General features: G+C 39.3%; 1 protein-coding gene across 2 annotated transcripts in view; it reads left to right on the top strand.

Annotated features, from left to right (window-relative positions):
• ERP44 (endoplasmic reticulum protein 44) overlaps positions 1 to 25,377 on the top strand; it is an 87,727-nt gene that overhangs the window by 35,362 nt on the left and 26,988 nt on the right. Inside the window, exons 2-4 of one of the 2 annotated variants that reach the window (XM_056116992.1) lie at positions 9,966 to 10,038; positions 13,247 to 13,286; positions 18,369 to 18,484. In XM_056116992.1, coding sequence (XP_055972967.1) covers positions 9,966 to 10,038; positions 13,247 to 13,286; positions 18,369 to 18,484 — 229 coding nt within the window. Of the gene's footprint in view, positions 1 to 9,965; positions 10,039 to 13,246; positions 13,287 to 17,034; positions 17,118 to 18,368; positions 18,485 to 25,377 lie in introns of those variants that run through there. The other variant, XM_056116993.1, reaches the window with a different exon arrangement.

The raw sequence follows: 25,377 nt of genomic DNA, 5'->3' as shown, positions 1-25,377 counted from the left end.
CCCATTCATTCATTTATTGTGTATTTTAATGTTCTTTGTATATTAGGCATACAGAATTGGGAAAATGCAGCAAGCTCTACTTTTAGGGTACTCAATTTCCAAAAAGAAAGCACAAATAGTGAGTGTGTGAAAATACGTTAACGTCTTACAGAAAGCTCTCTGGATGTTCAGAGGAGTTAGAAATGAATTACTGTTATCTGGAACCATCAGCAAAGGTTTCATAGGAATGATGAGTTTTGAAAGCTAGATAGGTTTTCTTAGCTATTCCACCCAGAGAAAGCTGCTTGATTAAAGTTTGGAGACAGGGCTATAATAAGACACCTTTTAGGAATTCCAAGTACTGTAGAATTAAGCCGTTTGAACTAAATGACTCTTTTGGCATTTGAACTAAATGACTTCTGACATTTGAACTAAGTGACTCTTCAAGGATTATGTATTAATTTTTTACTTACCCATTTTAGTATTTTTCTGAGTAATAGTTCAGTTCATTGAGTATAGTGATTGGCTTAGCATTCATAATGTACTTTGTCTTCATTTCATTCTGATTTTCATTTTGTATGTTGAAGGACATGATATGCGTACTAATTTTTTGGATTTGTGAAGTGCTTTCTCTTAGTTGCTGAAGGAGTACTGCAAATAGGGCGATCACATGATTCATTATCCAAACGCAGTGCCCTTGTGAAAAGCGGTGGTGCTATTAATAATACTGCAGGGAAACAGTATTACTGTCTGATAACTGGGGTTGTTTAAGCAAGTTAGAGTTAAACCAATGGCAACACTCACAAACAGAGAGAGAAAGAACCCTAATAAGCCGAATCAGAAATAAGAATGGGGATATCACAACAGAAACCAAAGAAATTCAAAAGATCATCAGAAACTACTTTGGAAATCTGTATGCTACGAAACAAGGGAACTTAGAAGAAATGGATAAATTCCTGGATTCCTATAATCTCCCAAAGCTGAATCAAGAAGATCTAGAGTACCTGAATAGACCTATTAACATCGAGGAAATTGAAACTGTAATCAAAAGTCTTCCCAAAATCAAAAGCCGAGGTCCAGATGGATTCACTAGTGAATTTTTCCAAACATTTAAAGAGGACCTATTCCCAGTTCTTAAGCTTTTCCAGGAAATTGAAAAAACAGAAACTCTTCCAGTTTCTATGAAGCCCATATCTCTCTAATACCAAAAGGAAACAAAGACATCACAAGAAAAGAAAACTACAGGCTGATATTCCTGATGAACACGGATTGCAAAGATTCTCAACAAAATACTAGCAAATAGAATTCAGTAAGTCATCGAAAAGATCATACACTCTGACCAAGTGGGATTCATCCCGGGGATGCAAGGATGGTTTAACATTCGGAAATCAATCAACATAATTCATCATATGAACAAAAGAAAAGATAAAAATCATATGATCATATCAATAGATGCAAAGAAAGCATTTGACAAGATCCAGCACCCGATTATGATGAAAACCCTCGCCAAAATGGGGCTAGAGGGGACTTTCCTCAATATAGTTAAAGCCATCTAACACAAGCGTACACCAAGCATCATATTCAATGGGGAAAAACTGAGAGCCTTCCCCCTAAGATCAGGGGTGAGACAAGGATGCCCACTCTCTTCACTACTGTTCAGTATAGTACTGGGAGTACTTGCAATAGCGATTAGGCAAGAAAAATATATTAAGGGCATCCAGGTAGGAAAGGAAGAATTCAAGCTCTCAGTATTCGCAGATGATATGATACTAAGAGAACCTTAAAACCTCTACCAAGAAACTCCTAGAAACAATAGACTTGTATAGTAAAGTGGCAGGCTATAAAAATCAATACCCAAAAGTCCATGGCTTTCCTATACGCGATTAGTGAAAGAGAAGAAAGTGAAATGAAGAAAACAATCTCGTTCACAATTGTGCCTCAGAAAATCAAGTACCTAGGAATCAGCTTAACTAAGGAAGTAAAGGACCTGTACAAAGAAAACTACAAAATGCCACTTCAGGAAATAAAAGAGGACACCAGGAAATGGAAAAACATCCCCTGTTCACGGATCAGGAGAATTAACATTGTCAAAATGGCAATACTTCCCAAAGCACTGTACAAATTCTATGCGATCCCTATTATGATACCCATGACATTCTTCAAAGAAATGGAGCAAACATTCTTGAAATTTATATGGAACAATAAGCCCCCATAAATAGCTAAAGCAATTCTTGGGAAAAAGAAAATGGGAGGAGTCAACCTCCCGAACCTCAAACTCTACTACAAAGCAGTAATAATTAAAACAGCATGGTACTGGAAGAAAGGCAGAGGTGTAGACCAATGGAACAGGGTTGAATATACTGACATCTCCCCCCAAGCATATGATCATCTAATCTTCGATAAGGGGGCAAGAAAAGTGAAATGTAGCAACGAAAGCCTCTTTAACAAATTGTGCTGGCAAAACTGGATGGCTACATGCAAAAAAGTGGGCTCAGATCTTTGCCTAGAGATGTACAAAAGTAAGATCAAAATGGATTAAAGACCTCAACATCAGACCGGAATCCATAAGGTACATTGAAGACAAAGTTGGCAAAACCCTCCATGATATTGAAGCTAATGGTATCTTCAAAGATGTCACGCCATTGGCCAAGCAAGTGACAACAGAGATAGATAAATGGGACTATCTTAAACTAAGAAGCGTCTGCACTTCAAAAGAAACAGTGACCAAAATACAAAGACAGTCTACAAAATGGGAAAGATATTTGCCAAATACACATCTGAAAAGGGGTTGATATCAAGGATATACAAAGTACTGGTTGAATCCACAAGAAGAAAACATTCAACCCCATCAAAAAATGGGGCGACAAAATGAAAAGAAACTTTCTCAAGGAAGAAATCCGAATGGCTTAAAGGCACATGAGAGAATGCTCTACATCATTAATCATCAGGAAGATGCAGATCAAAACAACGAGATATCATTTCACACCACAGAGACTGGCCCTCATCCAAAAGAACAAAAGTAACTGGTGCTGGCGCGGATGTGGCGAGAAAGGGACCCTCTTTTACTGCTGGTGGGAATACCGACTGGTTCAACCCTTTTGGAAAACAGTACGGATGATTCTCAAAAAGTTAGAAATTGAGTTCCCATTTGACCCAGCAATACCACTCCTGGGAATATATCCCAGAGAGGTAAAAAAGTATAGTTGAAGTGACATCTGCACTTGTTTGTTCATTACAGCACTCTTTACAATAGCCAGAATCTGGAAAAAAACCTGAGTGCCCGAGAACAGATGACTGGTTAAAGAAACTTTGGTACATCTACACAATGGAGTACTTTGTAGCTGTTAGAAAGGATGAATTCATGAAATTTACATACAAGTGGTACTACATGGAAAGTATCATGTTAAGCGAAATGAGTCAGAAAGAGAGGGATAGACATAGAAAGATTGCATTCATCTGGGGAACATAAAGTAACAAAATAGGAGACTAACACCTAAGAGTGGCCGAGATTACTACCAGGAATTTTACTCCACGGCTTGGAGGGCAACCACACATGCTAGGGGAAAAGGGAGCTAAGATAGAGAAGGGAGCACCAAAATAAGGGTTTTGGGAGGATCCTCCCAGGATGTGAGAAGCATGCTGAAAGTAGACTGTAGACCCAACATGATTGCCATTCAGTGCTTCTTTTGCAAACCACAACACCCAAAAGGGGAGAGAGAAAACAAAAGGGAATGCCCTGCCACAGAGGCAGGGTGGGAGGGGGGGATGGGGGGTGGGAGGGATACTGGGATCTGCGGTAGTGGGAAATGGGCACTGGTGGAGGGATGGATATTTGATCATTGTATAATTGAAATCCAAGCACAAAAATTAGTAAGTCTACAACTGTACCTCATGGTGTTTCACTTATAAAAATTAAAAAAAGAAATAAAGTACAGTTTGCATTGAAAAAGATGTTTATTTTAGTAGTAACCACACAAATGGTCATAATGTACTTGGAACTTGTATTTATTTAAAATTCTGCTTGAGAGTCATGATGTGGTTTTGTATATACAAACTTTGTATATACATAGTTTCAACACCATTCTTTCCACCAGAGTCTAGAAATATATATTACTTATACTATGATATAATATATTATATATACGTTATATATTATATATGGGACTCCATGCCACACTGTTTTCACTTGGGGCTTCCCAGAGTGGGACGGGTGAGAGCCCACCCGGCCCCAAGGGATCCAACCCCGGCAGCCGACCTCCAGTACCCAATCGTAGCCATACTCCAGGCTGCTTTCCAGATGTTCGCCCGAGCATCATGCGTGAGTGAAGTCCCAAGGAACTCAGATAATGCAGAACTTTGTGGCCTTGGTCTCTGGAGTCAGTGAGACTCGGAAGCAGAGATCCCCTGCCTGCTTCCCCCAGTCTCTGGTGACCCAGGGATCACACCCATAAGCCACACCCTGCCGGGACCAGATAATTTCCTCATCGGCCACCCTCCAGAACTCGTGGTTGCTCCTCCCAGATGGGAGTATAAAATGAGGCCCCCATAATCATGCCATCAAACTCCACACCAGGCTGTTTTCACTCGGGGTGCCCCAGATTGGGTAGGCAAGAGCTCTCCCCACCCCAAGTGACCCAGCCCTGGCAGCTGACCTCACCCAACTGTCGTCACGCTCCAGGCCGCTTTCTGGACACACATCGTAAGACACTTTCTACCCATTTTCAATAATTACCACAACATATTTGATGGGATTCAGACAGTAGGCAACAAATCATAAAGATAAATATATAAATATATGCCCCTCGGAGAGCCTGGCAAGCTGCCGAGAGTATCCTACCCTCACAGGCAGAGCCCTGGCAAGCTCCCTGTGGCATAGTCAATATGCCAACAACAGTAACGACAACAAGTGTCATTCCCTTGAAGAGCCTCCAGTCGTTGGGAAAAGACAAGAAGAGGCTGCTAAAATCTCAGGGCTTGGAGATATAGAGACGTTACTGGTGCCTGTTCATGTAAATCGATGAATAATGGGATGACAGTGATACAGTGATATATGTGTGTGTGTATATATATGTGTGTGTGTGTGTGTGCGCGCATATACACACACATATACACATATGTATGTATGTATACTTAAATATGAACAGAGAGCTAGAGAGATAGTATAGTAGGTAAGGTGCTTGCCTTGCAAACAGTTTGGGTTCAATTTCTGGCACCCCTTATGATCCCACAAGCCTGCCAGGAGTGATCCCTGAGTGCAGAGCCAGGAGTAAGTCCTGAGCACTGCTGGGTGTGGCCCAAAAGAAAAATAATTATGAACAGAAAAACTTTGATAATTCATTTGCAATATATGATATATTGGCTTAGTGTATTGTTTGTCTAATTAATGTATGTCAGAATGAGAAATAGCACCTGGGGCTTAGACTGAGTGTCAGAACATTTTGTATGTGCTAGTATTTTTTTTTTTTTTGCTTTGCAATAGCACATCGGGTAGGGCATTTGCCTTGCACGTTCAATTCCTCCGCCCCTGTTGGAACGCCCTGCAAGCTACCAAGAGTATCTCGCCTGCACAGCAAACCTGGCAAACTACCCATGACGTATTGGATATGCCAAACACAGTAACAAGTCTCACAATGGAGACGTTATTGGGCCGTTCAAGCAACGATGAACAATGGGAGAACAGTGTAGTGCTGCAGTTGCTTTGCTCAGGAACCCAGCGATGCTTTGCTTTGCTCAGGAACCCAGTGATGCTCAGGGGTTCCTCTTGACTCTGCACTGAGGAATTCCTCCTGGAGGTGCTCAGGGGACTATATGGGATACCGGGAATTGAACCCGGGTTGGCCCTGTGCAAGGCAAATGCCCTACCCACTGTACTATTGCTCCAGCCCGATGTGCTAATATTCTTGTATCTGTGTTAATATTAAAATAATTTGAGAGAGCATAACATTGAACCATCTTTTATTTCCAAATTAAGAATTTTATTTTTTTAATGCTCTCTGATATGTTTGTTTGATTCGGAAACCACACCTGACTTAGTGCTCAAGGAATCACTGTTAGTGATCCTTTTTTTTTGTTTTTGTTTTAATTAAAGAACTGTGATTTACAAAGTTATTGATAATTGAGTTCACTGCTAGTGATTCTTAAGGAACCATGCTGTGCTCGGGATTGAACCTGGGCCTCCTTGTATGCAAAGCATTTGTCCCAGCCCTTGTTTCCTGGCACTACTGACTTTGCTCTTTAAAGATGAATTTGTGTATAATAATTACAATTTCACTGGTATGTCTTTTATAAGCCATACCACTAGACATATTTCAGACTCACATGTTTAATATTTGTTAACTAAATGTATGTGCAAGGACTGATCTGATGATTTATAGAAGGTAATTGAAGATGCCTCTCAGTTTCCTTGACAACTAAAGAGAATAATCAATTTGTAAAATAAATTTTATGTCTTTAGTATATGTCTTTCATATGTTATCTAAACACTGCATCATTAGAAGGTCTATGCTCTGTTACTAAGATTGTCTCTTAAATTTTTCTGCATGTTACTGTTTTATTTTTAAGACCAACTTTGAATGAAAAATAATAAACTAATGATTGCCCTGTCCTACTTCCTAGCGTAGAACTACTTGTTTTCATTTACTTAAGCAGTATAGAGTATGACATAAAGACATTTCCCCAGGAGAATCTTGTTTGTGCTCAAGGCTGAATAAAAAAAAAAAAACAACAACAATTTGTCAGACTAGTGGAGCTTGCTAACAATTCAGATAAACAGTCTCTTTCTCTCTCTCTCTTTCTCTCTCATTTTCTTTCCCTCCCCCTCCCTCTCTCTCTTCCTCTCTCTCACAAACTGAATATTATTATAAATTTTAATGATAAAATGTCCTTAACCTCCTGCAGGGAGAGGAAAGTCTATTGGGTCAGTTTTCTTGCTTTGAGCCTTCTCAAACTCAACTGTTAGTGAAGAAGTCTTAACAGTTGCATCCTTATCACCACAGCGTTTCTTAAATAGTAGTTACCTATTTATACAGCTATATTGTCTTATTTCTGCTATTGCCTAGCATGTGAATATTTTTTTCAGGTAGTTATTCCCAACTAAAAAGCAATTAAATCTGGAATATACTTTTCTGTATATAGTTTGATAGATGATAACTCTCCAAAATGAGCTTTCTAGACTTATCCACTGAATATAATATCTGTATCATATTTGTATCTGCCCTACCACTGCCAGAAGTTACTTTAAGGGCTCCAGTAGGTGAAGCACACCATGGCTATGTATTTGTGTCTACATACCTGGTAGACACAATGTAAATAATTCTCTAGCCATTGAATGACTCAGCTTTGTTAATGATTGACTTCTTTGCTTTATGTAATGTTTTTGTGTTTTCTTCTTGAGGTTTTCTTTAACATATGCTTAACCTAAAATTTTTGCACCAATTCATAGTAGATTATAATCCAGCATATTTGGATTATATAGTTATTAATGTCAGTTATTGATATCAATTATTGGTATGTAGATAGTAAGTAATTGCAGATAGGGGAAACCTGTTTTTTTTCCAGTTAATTTTTGAGGTGTTGAAAATAATGAAATTAGTTAGATATAACAGATATTCAGAGATTTAAATTATCAAGTTTATGTTGAGGAGATTATCGGTTGCTAGCAGAGGTGGTAATCAGCTCTTGGCAACACTGTTAATGTAATTTGAAGAAATGATGTGGTAGGCTTAGTTTTTTCTATGAAAAAAATAAATTCACAGAATTATTTCAGATAGTTGAGCTTATTAATTTACTAGCATCAGTATGTCTCCCTTTCTTTCTGGCAGAGGGGACACACCTAGTGGTGGGTGGGTTGTGTCTTTGATGATCTTGGGACCATATAGTGCCAGGATCAATCTCAGGCCTCCTGCATGCAAAAAACCATGTTCACTAGCCCTTTGAGCTGTCTCCGCAGTCCTTGTGGGAAGTGTGTATAGGCAGGTTCCCAAGCAGTGTTTAGGGTAGCTAGCGGCCATTCCTAGAGATCCCCAGCAGAACTGAGAGGCCACCAGGGCCACAGTTGGCAGTGCCTGGGAGACCAAACTCATATGCCAGGCTCTGCCCTAGCCCCCTTTTTTGGATAATTTCTTTTTTGCTTATTTGAGGGCCTGATCCCTTGGTGCTCAGGGCTCTTGAAGCTTGTTGCTCAGGGGTTGTTTCTAGCGGTACTGGGGATTGACTCCTAGCTTCCTTCTTTTTCCTTTGAGCTATTTCTCTGGCCCATAGATGTCAGTTTATATTTCTTAGAAGTAGAATCTCTAGGAGACTGGAGCCATAGTATGACAGGTAGGTCGCTCACCTCGCATGAGGCAGATCTAGCTTTGATCCATCGTCCTCTGAGCCCTACCAGGATCTCTGGGCACAGAGCCAAGAATAAACCCTGAGCACTACTGTGTGTGGCCCAATATCAAAAAGGGAAGAAAGAGAAAAATAATTAATGGTGAATTACACAGGTTTTGAATTGTACCTTTTTGAGTACTTGTGACCCTGAGTGGGTGGTGAGGAGTCTTCATTAGATACCACTCGGTGAAGAACCAATGGGGTGGTTAATTACTTTGCATATGAAAACTTAATTTTAATTTTATTATTATTTAAAAATTTTATTGAATAACAGTGAGATACACAGTTACAAGGTTGTTCATGCAAAATGTTCTAACACTCGTCCTTTTACCATTGTACATTTCCCACCACCAATGTCCCCAGTTCCCCCCACCTCTGTGATCCATACTACTTTTCCTCTCTCTTTCTCTTACTCTTTCTCTCCCTCTCCCTCTCTTTCTTTCCTTTTGGGACTTATTGTTTACAGTCAGATACTGAAAAGTTATCATGGCTATCCCTTTACCTACTTTCAACACTCAGTTCTTCTTCATAGTGGTCATTTCTAACTATTACTGTCACACATGTCCTCACATCTTTGGAAAAATCTTCAAAACCAGTATAAAGTTGCATAGTATGTTGAAAATCAAATCTGAAAAAAAAATACACTGAATATTTCTTTAAAAAAATATCAAATTTGCTGATTTAGTTTCAAATGATCACTTTAGTTTTACAGATGGCTAGGTAACATTATCTTTAATAAGTTTTGGATTTTTGTCACCTTAAAGTAGAAGTACAAACATTCACCTTTTAATGACCCCTCACTAGATGCGTTCAACACCATTACGTGAAGAGGAACCAAGAAGGGCTATTTATTCAAAATTTAAAGTTTATTGAATTCTTGTTTTCATTAATTTGTTTCATAAAAACATGGCAGGATAGAATCAATAAATTTCAGTTTTATATTTCTTTAAACTGGATAATCAGTAAATATTTTATTGTGCTGTAGAGAGTTGTTGGAAGTATTTAATTTTAAAGACTGAATAGGTTTGCAATTTTATGAATATTTAGAATTAATCTGTTCTATATATTTTTTGAGCATATATATTTACCCCCTTTCTAGACTGAAAAAGTTAGTACTTCTATTTTCTATTTTTTTTTGTCTGATGAAGTAATTGTCTCCCATCCAAGTACTAACCAGGCCCAACCCTGCTTAGCTTCAGCTAAGATCTGACACGTTGCCACTTTGCCAGGTGCGATAGCACAGCGGGTAAGGCATTTGCCTTGCATGCGGTTGAGATGGGCCAACTTGGGTTCAATTCCTCCACCCTCTCGGAGAGCCCAGCAAGCTACCAAGAGTGTCTCACCCGCACGGCAAAGCCTGGCAAGCTACCCGTGAGGTATTGGATATGCCAAACACAGTAACAACAAGTCTCACAATGGAGATGTTATTGGACCTGCTCTATCAAATCGATGAACAATGGGAGGACAGTGCTACAGTGCTACAGATGAAGGAAACCAAAAGAATACATCAATCTTTTTTTTTAATAACAAAATTAACTACTCAAAAACTTTCTTTTTAGTTTTTCTGTTAATATGAAAACATTCTATTAATTCCATGTTTTTTAAATTTTCAGGTAACTTGGATTTTTACCCCTGTAACAGCTGATATAACAAGTCTTGATGCAGATAATATAGATGATATTTTAAGTAAGTACCTCAGTATAAAGTGTAAAGAGTATATATTAATAGTTTGACAAATGTTTTACTCACTGCTTTGGTAATAGTGTGATTATAGATATGATTAACTTGGGGGAAAACATTTGTAATTTTTTTTTACATAGTAAAGAGAATGTGAAAAAGAGAAAAATTATAGAAAATAATAAATAGGAAAATCACAATTTAGGAAATTAAGAAAACACATAATTTGCTTAAATGATTTTTTTAAAGCACTCATTTTACCCTTTGATTTAAAAATAGGTATAACAAAAGCAAAGATAATTTTTTGAGCATCCTGTATTATTTTGTATTCTTAGAGCTGGTTTTAAACGCTAAAAATCATCTCTGTGTTATGGGATATTTTTAGAGCAGCCATTTTATAAGCTTTAGCATGTGTATAGTCACCTGGAAGATTATTAATATCTTTATTGGTAGGACTGATTTCTGATTAATACTGCTAGGCACACCTAAAATGGGCTTTTATACAAATTTCTGTATGTTATTAGTGCTTCTGGGCCAGAGATTTTAGTTGTGAACCGCTTCTATAGAGAAGGTAGAATAAGACGTCTGTAGGTAAAAAGTACTTTGACAGTAAAAAAAGAAAGAAAAGAAATAACTGAAAGCCACATATTCACTCCTCTCATCTTAAAATTCTGGAGTATCTTTTGTCCAGGGAGATAGCCACAAAAAAATGCCTGTCTTTGAAAACTCTTGAGCTTATTCGCCAACATGGCTTGGCGCATGCCTCAGGCAACTGCAAGTGAACGTCCAGGCTCGCAAAACAGTGCAGAGAAGTGGTCAAGGAAGATCTCAAAGAGAAAAGAGCAGCAGTGCTGGTAGATGCGGCAGAAGTCGGGAGAAGCATTCGCAATGCCCGCTTTTCCTTCGCTAACTACAAGACCAAGATGACTGCCCTCCGACGTCCTGATGGATCTATCACATCTTCCAGAAGGGCAATGGAGAAGATTATCCATGACTTCTACTCAGATCTCTTTCATAGCCACGTCCACCTGCCCACATACCAAATTCCGCAGGATGGATATGTTGTTCCCAACGTTCTCCCTTCCGAAGTCCGACACGCCATTTCGTCGATAAAGAAATGAACATTACCTGGCCCAGACAAGGTCAGACCTGAACACCTGAAGAACCTGCCATCAGTGCTCATCAATACACTGGCTCAGCTCTTCACACACTGCCTGTCTGAATGCAAGGTTCCGTCCCAATGGAAAACCAGCAGAACTGTACTACTGTACAAGAAGGGGGACAATCCACAACATTGGCAACTGTTGCCCTATCTGCCTGTTGTCTGTCGTCTACAAGCTGTTCACTCGAATCATCCTGAATAGGATTGGCAGAACAACCTTGCAAGCAAGCCGGGTTCCGCAAAGGATTCAGCACGATCAACCATATCCACACAATAACCCACCTCATTGAGGTTTCTCAGGAGTTCGGCAGGGTAATACCATTTCACTGAAGCTCTTTAGTGCCACCCTGGAGAACGTCATGCGATGACTGGAATGGGAAAGAATGGGAGTGAAGATAGACTGTTGGCAACTGCACCACCTCCGCTTTGCTGATGACATCATAGTAATAACACCAAACATTAGCCAAGCAGCACAATTGCTGGCCAACTTCTACCGTGGAAAGGTCAGATTCCAGCTGAATCTCACAAAGACAATGTTTATGAGAAACAGTCTCGTTCCTCACGTTCCATTCGCTCTCAACAGAACGACCATCTCCGAATGCAACAGTTATGTGTACCTAGGTCGAGAAATCAACATGACTAATGACCTGGCACCTGAGTTGTGCAGGAGGAAGAGAGCGGCTTGGAATGCCTTCAAGAGCGTCAAAAAATAGCTAAGAGGATGAAGAACCCCTGGTTCCGGGCATATCTCTTTGATTCCACTCTTCTTCCTGCATTAGGATACGCCTGAGAGACCTGGGCCTTACAAAAACAGGATGAAAACGCTATTCCGGTCTCCCAAAGACGAATCAAAAGAGCTATGCTTGGAGTATCACATTTCACTCAAATGAGAGAAAGAATCCACAGTTCTGACCTCTATCAATGATCAAGAATCAGGGATGCTATCTCGTTTGCCAAGGCGTTGAAAATCAGATGGACTGGACACGTAATGAGATTTGGAGATGACCACTGGACTAGAGCCGTTACCGACTGGATTTCACAGGACGTTAAAAGACCTTGTGGCCTCCCACCTACGTGATGGTCAAACTTCTTTGTCAAGACCCTGAGTGATCGGTTTGAGGCTGTTCGTGTTCCTAGAACCAGCAGATGCCATTGGGCTACACTAGCATGTGACAGGGATGAATGGAGACATTACTGGTGTCTGCCCGAGGAAATCAATGAGTAACAGGATGTCAAGTGATCAAGTCAAGTGATCTTTTGTCCTTATTTTTCTGTGTACTTTAGGAATTTATTTTAGTTTCTATGCATTAGGTTTAGAAGGGAAAAGCAGTTTGTTATCTTTCTCATGTCTTCATAACTTTATAACCAAGTCATACTAAGTTATTTTTTGCAACCGGGATAAATGTTAAGTGACTAGAAACCAGAAAAAGTACATTTTATACAACATAGTTGTGTATTATTTGTTGCAGCTAGGTAGTGCATTTAAGATTTAGTAGGGTTTAGTTACATTGGTATTGTTTGTGAAATAGAATTTTACTTGTAGAGCTAATTTTTACTTATGTATGAATATGGAAGATCCAAAGATAGACTTTTAAGTTCCATATTATTCCACTTCATTAAAGTTAAAAAAATTTTATTTAACATGGTTACGGTAGTGTTAACATTTGTTTTTTTTATGTACTCCGTATTTTAGGATTAGGCTAGCTAGCTCAGATTATGTCTTATAGTGATTTAAGATTATCTTGATTATGTATTGGTTGATATAATATATAGCATAGTCAATATATAATGCATGATGTATATATTGACTGAATGTAGAATGATTGAAGGCATAAAGGAAAGGAATAGGTCTCCTACAAGCCATTCAGCCATCCATGACTTTGTGTCTGGGTTTTTGAGTGAGAGGTAACTTAAGTGTTTTGTTTATTGTTTAGTAGATCTTAACAATTAATGGAAAGAGACCACAGAGAAAATTGTATTGCTACTATATTGTTAATTATGTCATAATTATGTTATACAAATAACAGGTTGTTTTGTTTTGTTTTTCAATTTCAGACAGTGCCGATGTTGCTTTAGTAAATTTTTATGCTGACTGGTAAGTAATATTTATTTTTGTGGAATATGAATTATTTAACCTGAAAAATGTTAATTTTTAGTTCTTAGAAATGGATGGGTGGGGAGGTCTTTTGTGAGATAATATTACATGTACAGAATCAATAAAGGTTTATTTACAAGTGAAACAATTTGGCATTTTGTTTTAAGAGAGGACGATATCTATTCTTACTGTTATCTCACATTGTAAAAGCAGGTAACATAAATGCTCAAATCTCTTGTTCATGCATGCACACATTTTGCACACATGTGCTTGCATAGATGAGAACATATCACAGCTCTGTATTTTTCTTGATCGAAGAGGAAGGGCAGTATTTGTTGGGGAGAATGTCATTGTGTCAAATTTAGGAGGAAAAATAATGCTGACTTTAACAAATATTATCTACTGCTTCTTCTACAAAAGCTGTTGAAATCAGATTTTATCTTTATGTATTAACTCTGAAGTGTTATGCCATATACCTATTTCTTTTTCTTACTGTGTCATTTTTTCTTTCATCTTTGTTCACTGGCAAACAAACATTGAGTGCAGGAATAATGTCTTCCTCATTATTTTCATCATCTAAAACAAGGACATAGTACATAGTATGCAGGTGATATTAAAGAATGTGGTGGTGGGAAGAAGAAGCTTTAACTGGAGAAAAGTTTAAAACACACATTCTTGGGGCCGGAGAGGTAGCATAGCGGGTAGGGCACTTATCGTGCACACGGCTGACCTGGGTTCAGTCCCAGCATCATGGCATCCCATATGGTTCTGCAGGCAATGCCAGAAGTAATTCCTGAGGGGAGAGCCTCGAGCACCCCTGTTTGTGTTCCGAAAAACAAAAGCCAAGCAAACAAACAAAAACCCCATGCAATCTTTATTCCTAGAAAGTCTCTCTTCCTAGTCATTCCACTCAGGCAGTGTGGGGGATTAAACGAGGCTCCTTATACATACCAGTCATGTTGCCTTCTACACTGAACTATGTCCCAGCCCAGACCTACTTTCTGTTCGTTGCCTCTGTTCTGCTTCAGCCCACCGCTCAGTTTCCCACCTTACTTTCCTTGGCTGTAGTTTATTAGCTACAAAATCTGCCAAATTTGTATGCTTTAGGTCTACCCTAAAGTATAAATTTGATTCATTTGCACCTCATCTAAAAACCTTTAAGTTCTGTTTCCTTTAAAATTCAGTTTCCTTTCCTCACCCTATTGTATGTTCCTGAAAGTCTCCACTCCTTCATCGTGTGCCAGTTAATTGTACATGTCTCATTTCCCACCAGAGTCTAGACTCTTTCATTACTGGGCCTGTAGTGTGACTTCTCCCTTGCCAGATGGGTCACTGTTCTCTCACTCTCTTTAAGTCCAGATCATCTTCCAGGTCTTATGGTGCACTGTCATTTTCCCCATTTCTCCATCTTCCTGAAAACAGTAACCACCTATTGCTACTCTCTGGTCAGGCTAGGAATCCTTTACCTCTTCCCTCATCCTCTGTTCAGCTCATATCACCTGTGTGCTAGAATTGTAATCGGTGGCTCCCTAGTACATGGTTGACTTTGTGAAAAGTTACTGTATCTATCTTTCTTCAACATTAGGCCTGGGAATATGTCTCAAGTGGTAGAACAGATGCCCTGTTTGTGTGAGGCCATGGGTTCGATTTCCTGCACCACCGCCATCACAACCAAAAAACAAAACATTAATCTCTGAGCCCTTTGCATGGCACTTGGCAGTTAAGTACATATTAAATACTTTTACTGAATAACTGATATATGGTATATATTTTTGTATATATTTTTTAAAAGAAGCCTTTGGTAGGGGCTGAGGAGATGCTTTGGATGCCCAGAATGCCCATTTGATCACTTGCACTACGTCTTCCTGAGCATTGCTGGAAGAGGCCCCAGCCACTGCCACGTGGCCCTGGTGGTCTCGGGCGCCACAGGGCCTCTTCAGCACCACATCTTTGGGTCCTAGCATTGACCCACCTGGTGTGGTTGGCTGAATATCACGAGAATGGCTCTCAGGACTCTCTGAACACTGCTTTCGAAGAATTTCCCACCCCCCCCCCCCCCAAAAAAAAAAACTTTTACCTTTGGTAAAATTTTACAGAGAAGATGCACTGTAGCACTGTCCTCCCTTTGTTCATCGATTTGCTCGAGCGGGCACCAGTAACGTCTCCATTGTGAGACTTGTTACTGTTTTTGGCATATCAAATACACCATGGGGAGCTTGCCAGGCTCTGCTGTGCAGGTGGGATACTCTTGGTAGATTGCCAGGCTCTCCGAGAGGAACGGAGGAATCGAACCTAGGTTGGCCGCATGCAAGACAGATGCCCTACCCACTGTGCTAGCGCTCCAGCCCCTACAGAGAAGATACCATTTATAAAATATATAACAATGGAAGCATTTTCCAAGATGATGTGGGATTGTCCAGATGTAATAATAGCACAAAATTCTGTAGAAATCCTAATTTACATTAAAATTAAGGAAAATGATGTGCCGAGGAGATAGCGCAAAAGCTTGGAGCACATATTTTGCCATGTGGGAGACCTGGATTTGATATCCAGCACTGCCTGGAGTGCTAACCCAGTTAAGTCTCTGAAGCAGTGCTGGAGTTTTCCACATTTACCTAACTAGCTTGTAGCCAGGAAAAACTAGAACTTAGTTTTCATTATTGAGGGATTTTGTGCAAGAGAAATGCAGCATGCCACCCACCTTGTTGCAAAAACTGAATTGGAAATGCAGACTAATTGCAGTTATTTGGGGCATTTTTCCACTGAATTGTTTGAGTTGTTCCTGAAACAATGTTCTTTGATTCAGTGGAAACCTCTAGGTAATAGACTTAGGCATAGACTTACTGTGGCCTCAGTGATTAGACTGAGTTCCCTTAGAAGTCTGACATAATTTGTGGATGATTTCCATCATAGATTGCCTAAAATCTAATAGGCTTTAGGTGGTAATAAAGCATAGTAGTTGCTTAACAATGGTGGTATGTACCAGGCTCTTTAATTTTCATTTTATGTTGAGGAAATTGAGGGTCAGAAAGGTTATATGGTTTAGTAATTGGTGAAACTGGGATATATGCTCAGGTATCTAGACTCAGGTATGTTTGAAGCCCAAGTTTACTTTCTTTTTTTTCTCCATTGGGTTGTGTTAGTAAATACCCTAGGTTCTCCCTGCAAAACTCTTACTCACATGGTTGATTCATAAAAGGTTGATAAGCAGTGGATCAAAGATTGGATTCAGATGACTCCTAGATCCCTTTTAATAAATCCGTTGCTTTTGTTATATAACATTCATAAATGTAACTTTCCATTTATTTGAATACGAGCCTATAAAGTTATTTATTTCATCTTTTCCTTTCACCTTTTTGGTATTAAAGCTGATCAGAGTATTAAACATGAGTCTAAGCTGGTGTGTTTACTGGGCAGCAAAATGAACCTTCCACAAGGAAGGAGCCATTAATACACGTCTTTACTTGTCCTGTAGCCAGGAACCTGTTTACTTGGCCTTAGCCGCGTTTTGAAAGAAACCTTGAATTAGTTCCTACCCCTTCCCTCCTCTATCCCACAGTATCCTGTTTTCAGCAAATTGCAAGAATTCACAAATCTGTGGTCTTCGTTGTTCCAGTTTTTCATTGGGTCAAGTTTATTCATGTAACAGACATCTGTTGAAATGTATATTAAATATGTAGTCAAATAAGACAAGGTCCCTGATATCCACAGACCCCCACCTACCTATTCCAGATGGGAGATATTTAAGAATGCTAAAAGGAAAGAACTACTTGAAAGCAAGAGAGAGAAGATACAGATTGTGTCTCCTTGATATATTCTAGGACATTTTAGGTGAGTGGGCTAGAAAAGGTATCTACAAAACAAAATAGGAAGTATAAAATTTGCATCCTTCCACAAATCTTACAGTATTTTTATTGAATTATAATTAACATGGGATACCTAAACACATGTGGATAGAGTTAACTATTCATTTTATAAATTTCTTGATGTTTAAAGACTCTGGAAGTAGTAGAAGCAGTCATATTTTTTTGTTTGTTTGTTTGTGTTAACAAATAAATCTGCTTTTTCTTTTTCCATATAAAAATGACCGTGACAACCAACCAGTGGTGTACTTATTAACATGTCCTTTTAACGACCCACGCATCTGTGTGTGAACTGATTCACCTGATTAAGGGACAGTCAGAATTAGAAGTGTCAATTTTTGCAACTGTTGTAGGGTTTATACCCTCTTTTGGGGTCTTTTTGGGGGCCATCCAAATATGGTAGTGCACAGGGACAATGATTCCCATTGGCTTGGTGTGCAGCGGTTGCTCTTGGCTTGCTTGAATGACCATGAGGTGCTGAGGACTGAACTTGGGTCTTCTATATACGAAGCATGTGTTCCAGTCTTTTCTGCGCTCTCTCGCGTGCTCTCTCTCTCTCTCTCTCTCTCTCTCTCTCTCTCTCTCTCTGTCCCCCCTCTCCCCCATGTCCCCCATGTCCCATTTTAAAAGTAAAAACAAATCAAATTAAAAAACACAAGAAAACCATGGTCACGAAGTCGTGTTTAGAAAACTTTTTTTCTTGGACTTACTAAAGTTATGTTTGTAGCTGTACGTTTTAGGCAGGAGGTAAACAGTTTATTATCTTTATGTATTTAAATATAGCTTTTTTATTTAGTTTGCTAACTTATGAGATTTTGAATCTGCCAATATAATACAGTAGTTTACAAATATGTACATCATATAAGGAGAGCTTCTGTCTTTTATAAATGCCCAAATCTTGAATGCTATAAATCCAAATAACTATGTATCTTTGAGGACTTGTTTCAGACTTTTTCTTGGTCTCTGTGCAAGTAAGTTCCTTAGTTGTGTGCTCCAGAATTGGCAATTTTCTTAAGGTGAAAAAAATCTTTTGTTATTTGTACAATCTTTGAAGTATTTGAATTTATTGATCATCTTCATCACCAGTGACATCAGGACCCATGACTAAAATATATATATCTCAGAAACTGCTCATTGTACATATACTGAATATCAGTGGATAATAACTATTATTTTACTGCCCCTTTCGTCTTTAATTGGTATCTTTCTCTGTATATAGGTGTCGTTTTAGCCAGATGTTGCATCCAATTTTTGAGGAAGCTTCCAACGTCATTAGGGAAGAATATCCAAATGAAAATCAAGTAGTCTTTGCCAGAGTTGATTGTGATCAGCACTGTAAGTACCTCAATAAAACCATTCCCATTCTCACTTGTGTGTGTGTGCACACATATATATCCCACACCATGCACACACACACACACAAACACAAACACAACACCCTTTCTTTTTTTTTATTCTTTTAGAAATGTCTTATTTTAAGTGTAGAACACCATTTATCGATAAACTAACCATTCATTAAATTATTTTGACACTTGTCATAAGTCATTTGATCACATGTGCAAGGGTTTATTACAGAGCTCTTTGTTTTCTAATGTTGGTCTATTTGTCTGTCTTTGTGCCTTACTGTTTTGATTGCTATAGCTTTGTGAATTTTGAATTTGTTCAGGAGTGTCTTTTGAGAGTGCAGAGCACTTACTTACTTAATGGACTGAGCGCATGCCTTGAATGTGAGGGGCCGAGGTTCGTTTCCTATGCACCACTGATCACAACACCTAGCCTCCCTCCCTGTAGAGCATATTTTGAAGATCATGTGTTTTTAATTTTTATAGGATCCACTTTATCAGTTTTTTTTTTAAGGTAAAGGTAAAGGTAAAGGCCCTCCCGTTGATCGTCGATTTGCTCGAGCGGGCCCAGTAACGTCTCCATTGGAGACTTTTGTTGTTACTGTGTCTGGCATATCGAATACTCTCGGTAGCTTGCCGGGCTCTCCGAGAGGGGCGGAGGAATCGAACTCGGGTCGGCCATGTTGGCCGCTTGTAAGGCGAACGCCCTACCCGCTGTGCTATCGCTGAAGGAGGGACATATAATATTTTTGTTAAAAGAGGGATATTTTTACTCCTAGTTAGGAGCTTGTTCACCTAGAAGGTATCTATTTGTTGAGTTTTTTTAGTGGATCATGCTTCTGATGTTATATAAGTCTTGAAGTTAAGTTATGTAAATCTTTCAACTTTTTGAACTTTTTTTAAAAAGTAGTTTGGTTATTCTAGTTGCTTTGCATTTCTGCATAACTTTTAGGGTCAGCTTGTTAATTTCCAAACAAGGGAAAGGTTGTTGAGATATTCTTTATTGAGGGCCTCACAAGCCATACTCAGAGGGTGCAGGAGTAATGGGAGTGCAGTTTTACACCACCTGGGTTAACAGTTTAATGCAGATACCTGAGGAAGCAGTGCTGCTGGGGCCCTTTGTTGCCTGAGATTACCCACGTGACCCTGGAGGTGCCATGTAGGGGCTTGAGACTCCAGAGCCACACACAGCTATGCTCAGGGCGACCATATGGCACCAGGGACAGGACTGAGATAGCAACCTAGAAGACACGTGCCTTAATCCCTAAATTTTGAAGGTCAAAGTAACTTAAATTGAATTTCTTATAAAAAACTCAACCCATGGCTAAAATTTGTGATATACATATATATATATACATACACACACATATATACATATATATGTATACACACAGTAGTCTTTGTTTCTTATGGACCAGTGTACAAACACGAACATAATTCTATATGCAATTATTATTTTTATTACTGCTGTTTCTAAACTGTGGAACCAGCCTCTAAATTAGAATTTCTGGCTTTAGTACTAAAGTCTGTCATTTATTAAACCATACACCGTGGGTAGGTTACTTGAAAAAGGAAAAAAATTAAAGCAAAAACTTATTTACTTGATCCACTTTGACCATAAAAAGTAGGTGTGTATGTGTATACGTATAGCAAAATAGAGTAATGGTGGTAAATTTAAATCTAGGTGAGGGTATACAGGGCCTCATCTATTATTTTTTTTTAATCTTTTCTGTGAATTTGAAAATTTTTAAATTAGAAAATTAGTAAGGTGTCCCTGAGGGCCAAAAGCTCATGCTTTGCATGAGCCCAACCCTAGTTCAATCCTTATTGCCTCAAATAGTCCCACATCACTGCCAGGAATGATCCTTGAGTGCAGAACCAGACTATGCCCTGAGCATTACCTGGTATGGTCCAAATATGGAAGAAAAACTAATTGGAAGACCCCTGAACTTGCAGTTTATTTTTGGTTAATAAAAAGAAAAAACAGGAGGGCTTTAGTTTAGTTTCTAAGATAATGTCAAGTGAGTTTGATATCTGTCATGTACAAGTGGACAAGTAGACTGTGATATTGTTTTTTATTATAGTCTGCTTATTTTCACTATGGTAAAAGATCTTAAACACAATTGCTGAATTTAAGGACAGTTTTCCTGAATAGATATTTGCTAGCATTTTGAAGACTACTTAAAGATCACTTTTACAATGAAGCGGTTCTATTTGTGGTTATTTGATTTTTCAGTGAAAATCTGAAACATGCCACAGACTTTTGAGTTGGTTTATCAGTTGAGGACATTTTGGTAACCTTCTTTTTCTGTTTTGTTTTGGGCATACCTAGAGATACTCCGAGATCACTTCTGGTGGTTATGGGATTCAGACTGGAGTCAGCAGCTTACAAGGCGACTCCTTTAATCCCTGTACTCTCCCTCAATCTTGAAGCTGTCTTCTTTTGTAAACTGCCTTTTCATGGACTTCAACATCTCCTCCTGACCTCCTAGTGGAAGGAGAAGGTGCTGATGTGCCTTTTGTGAATATGCTTCGAAAATCAAATAGAATTTATGCTGGTAAAATAAAGATGACTTAGTTTTAGGAGATAGGCTAAATTAGGAGTTTGCGAATAAGTTCATAAATAAGGAGAACAGATTATCTTATCAATAACTTTAGAAACATTTGTAGATTTTTTTGTTTTTGTTTGTTTTGGGGCTATACCCAGGTATAGCTGCTCAGGGGTTACTCCTAGCTCTGTGTTCAGAAATTACTCCTGGTAGGCTTGGAGAACCATATGTGGTTCCATGGATCAAACCTGGATCAGCTGCATGCAAGGCAAACATCCTACCAGCTATACTTTCACTCCAACCCCCATAATGCTTTCTTACCAGAGGTTGTGATATGTAAGAGATTGTGCACGTGTGTGCATGAGAGAGAGAGAGAGAGAGAGAGAGAGAGAGAGAGAGAGAGAGAATGAGAGAGAATGAATGAATGAATGAATGAATGAGAATGTGTTGCAGGGAGCCAAATTCCAAATCCAGGGTCTCATCCACGTGTGTTGAAAAACATGTGATAATTTTGATGAAAGATATAAATCAGCCATCACTGAGAGAACACACATACAGTTAAAACTTTGCTTTTGCTTTGATTGTGGTTCATAGCCCCACTTTATCTCAGTTTTCTGTAGCTTCTTCAGTTGCCCCTGTGGAAAGGCTGTTTTTGATGCTCCAATCTGCCCCTGGTGAACTGGCTCTCTGCTGACCTCCAGAGGCTATGGACTATATTACTCTTGGGCAAAGGCATTCATTTTTACATTCAGACTCTAGCTAGCATTTTTAGGACAGCGCTTTGTAATTATCCTTGAGTTAGGGAACACTTGTTCCCCCATAATAGAGCTACCCTTATTGCACGTCTTCTAGTGCAACTTAAAGCTTCAGCATTAGAAGCTTAAGAGCTTTAGAAGGGCTATACATAAATGAAGCATTAAGAAAAGAAAAACAGTAGTCCCAGAGATAAGTACAGGGGTATAGGTGCTTGCCTTGCATCCCGCTGACCTGGGTTCAGTGCCCACATGGTTCCCTGAGCAGCAGTGATGTAGTCTGCACACCCTTGAACACTGGTTGTTGCTGGCAACACAGGGCCCACTGACGCTGCTCATCCTCAGGCCCTCGCATTGAGCCGGTTGAACAAGAATCTCAGGGAAGGGCTTTTGAGCCTTCTGAGCACTGCTTGGGAGACTCCCCCATTCCCACCCCCCAACTCCCCACAGAAATCATTCTAGACATTTTTGTTCTAAAAACATCAAGTTTACTGAGACTAGATTTATTTATTTATTTTCTTTTTGAGTCATAGCTGGCGATGGGGTCACTCCTGGCTTTCCACTCAGGAATTACCCCTGGCGGTGCTCAGGGGACCATATAGGATGCTGGGTATTGAACCTGGGTTGGCTGTGTGCAAGGCAAATGCCCTACCTGCTGTGCTATCGCTCCAGCCCTGAGACTAGATTTTATTCCTGGCACAAAAAATAATTCATGATCATATGAATTGATAGCTGCTACTTAGTGCTATGACAGTCATATTACAGTATCACAGTGTGTAAATGTATGCAGTCAACATAGTTTATGCCATTAATTTGCATAACTTTGTTAGTCGAATATATTCCAATGTAATGTTTAAAAATGTTCAAGGAAAAAATCTTTAAGAAGCCCTTATGTGTAATGACCAATATTAAATATACTTATTGTGGTAACACTTTATAATATAAATGTAAATATCAAACCACTATGTTGTACACCTGTAAATAATGTAATATATCAATGTAATACGTGGTATGTCAATACCACCTTAATTAAAAATAGCCACAAGTCATCATAGTCAATACTACTTATACTTCTCATTCCCCATTTTTTATATTTAGAGTATATTCAATCAGTGCCATTTCTTTTTGTTTTGTTTTTGAGGCTGTGCTCATGTCGTCCTCCTGGCTCTGTGCTCAGGAATCACCCCTGGCTCTGCTCAGGAGACCATTGAAAGAGTTGCCGGGGATTGAATATAGGTAGTCAAGTACCTTACCCACTGTTACTGTCTTTCTGGCCCCAATCCAATTTCGCTTTAAAACTTATGAACAAAATCAGCACATGCTAAAAAGAAAATAATAGTCAATAATTCATGTGCATTAAACAGAGTAGTTTTAGTCTGAGTCCTAAGATTCTAGGCTTTGTCTTCAAAGGTCTTTGTAAGACTTTGTTTTGTTGTTTTGTTTCTGTTTTTCCTCATTGTGGAAAACAGTGGTTGGAGAATGTGGTTTGAGAATGGAAAAAGGTACAGAGACAGAAAGCGATCCTTAACTTAGAACCAGAAGAACAGTGAGGCCTTCTGTCTATGTGTGGCTGGCAGGGGGTGCAGGGGGAGATGGGGAAATGGAGGACATACTGGGGGTTGAACCCAGGGCCTTACATGTGAAAGGCATGTGTTCTACCACTAACTGGCATCCCCAAACCAAGATCTTCCTGTTGAAAGCATCTGCCTCCTCATATCTACCACACACAATCCCAGCAGAGTGGCATTGCTCATGTAAGCGCATAGAAAGCGGGCATTAGGCATGCAGGCAGAATCCATCAAGGAGAATAAAGTGACCATGGAAGTAAAAGTACGTGCTAATTTTCCAATCAGGGAGCTATTAACCTTTTGAAATTTATAATTCCTTTGACATCCATTTTAACATTTGATCCATCTAGTTAATAAAAAAAAATTATTACTGCCCTTAAGTCATTCTTCGTTATATTGTCAAAATGTCACATTGTAATTTTCTTTGTTACTTTTGACCAAAGCCTGTAAAAAATATCACCTTTATGTCTGAGATTATCGATCAAGGTAATTTTAGGGTTTTTGCTTCTTAATAATTAAAAGTCACCTCATTATGCAGAATACCTGCTGCCATGATGTTTGAGAAATAAGCGTGTATTTATATTCTTTGTACTCTGCGAGTATTATTTGAATGAATGGTGTTCTATTATTTCTACCTATAAGCAGATTTTTTTGCGGGAAGGCCTTCAAGCAGGGCCTGCTCCTGGTGATGCTTCACCTGCTGGTCAGTGTTCCCCCCTCCCCCTGATCTCCAGTCAGACTGAGTGCCATCAAGGCCATACCTGTAGGTGCTTGTGGGGACTCATGCTGGGGTCAACTCAGGGCCTTTGTGTGGCCAGTCACGTGCTCTCAGTCCCCTGAACTATTTCCCTGGTACCTGTAATCAGAATCCTAAGGCAATCTAAAGGATGTAATGTTTGTAAATAGACTTGTCATTTATGCCAGAACTACACTAGCTCCTTCCTAACTAGTTCTCCGTGGCTCTCTGCCATTGCTAGGTGAATATTTTTAAAGCCTAGCTCTTGTGTTCAGCAGCTCTGTTCACATATCTCATAAAATGCAAACACCATTAAGTTGGCATTTAAGATTCTCTGGAGTCCAACTCTAACCTTGTTTATTTTACTTCAAGTTGATATGTTTTCTACCAGCACACTGCTTTCCCGCCATGAGCGCCAGTTCACCGAGTTAGGAGCGTTAACGGCATTCTTTTTTCTCTCCAAATTCAGCAGACTCTGTGGTCCATTTTCATACTGATCTTCAGGCCATGAATAGAAAATTGGTGCTTCCTATCTATTAGTCTAGATCATTGATCATTTCTTTCTGGGTCCATCCTGTGTACTTTCTGCCAGATGCTTTGAGATTAAAAGATGTCTCGGCTTCGTGCTTGCAAACTTGATATGAGCTAGGCTAATTTAATCAATGTGTACAAATGGGACATAGTAGGGATATTTCTCCATGAGAATTACGGGACTTGATACTTTTTGATTTTAAAGTTTTGTTATTTTGCCGGAAGATTGGGCAAATTTTTTTTCTGATAGTTTCAATTTGTAACTTACAACTGAGCATGCTTTTGTCTTTATTTGCCATCTGTGGGGCTGGAGAGACAGCACAGCGGTAGGGCGTTTGCCTTGCACGCAGCCAACATGACCGACCCGAGTTCGATTCCTCCGCCCCTCTCGGAGAGCCTGGCAAGCTACCAAGAGTATCTTGCCCGCCCAGCAGAGCCTGGCAAGCCACCCGTGATGTATTCTATATGCCAAACACAGTAACAACAAAATCTCCAATGGAGACGTTACTGGACCCGCTCGAGCAAATCGATGAACAACGGGAGGGCCTTTACCTTTACCTTTACCTTGCCATCTGTGTTTCAAAATTTATCTTTTTGGTGATTTGTTTGTTACTGATTCTTTAGATATTCTGAAAATAATTTTTCTCAAAAGGTTGTAAGTGTCTTCTCCTCTAGTCCTTAAAGTTCATGATGTTGGGCCAGGGAGTGAGCTGAAAGGGCTGGAGTATATGCTTTGCATGCCAGAGCCC

The sequence above is a fragment of the Sorex fumeus genome, unplaced genomic scaffold, assembly GCF_029834395.1.
Source record: "Sorex fumeus unplaced genomic scaffold, SorFum_2.1 ptg000034l, whole genome shotgun sequence".
NCBI classification, from domain to species: Eukaryota; Metazoa; Chordata; class Mammalia; order Eulipotyphla; family Soricidae; genus Sorex; species Sorex fumeus.
This window is presented reverse-complemented; position numbering and strand designations above follow the sequence as displayed.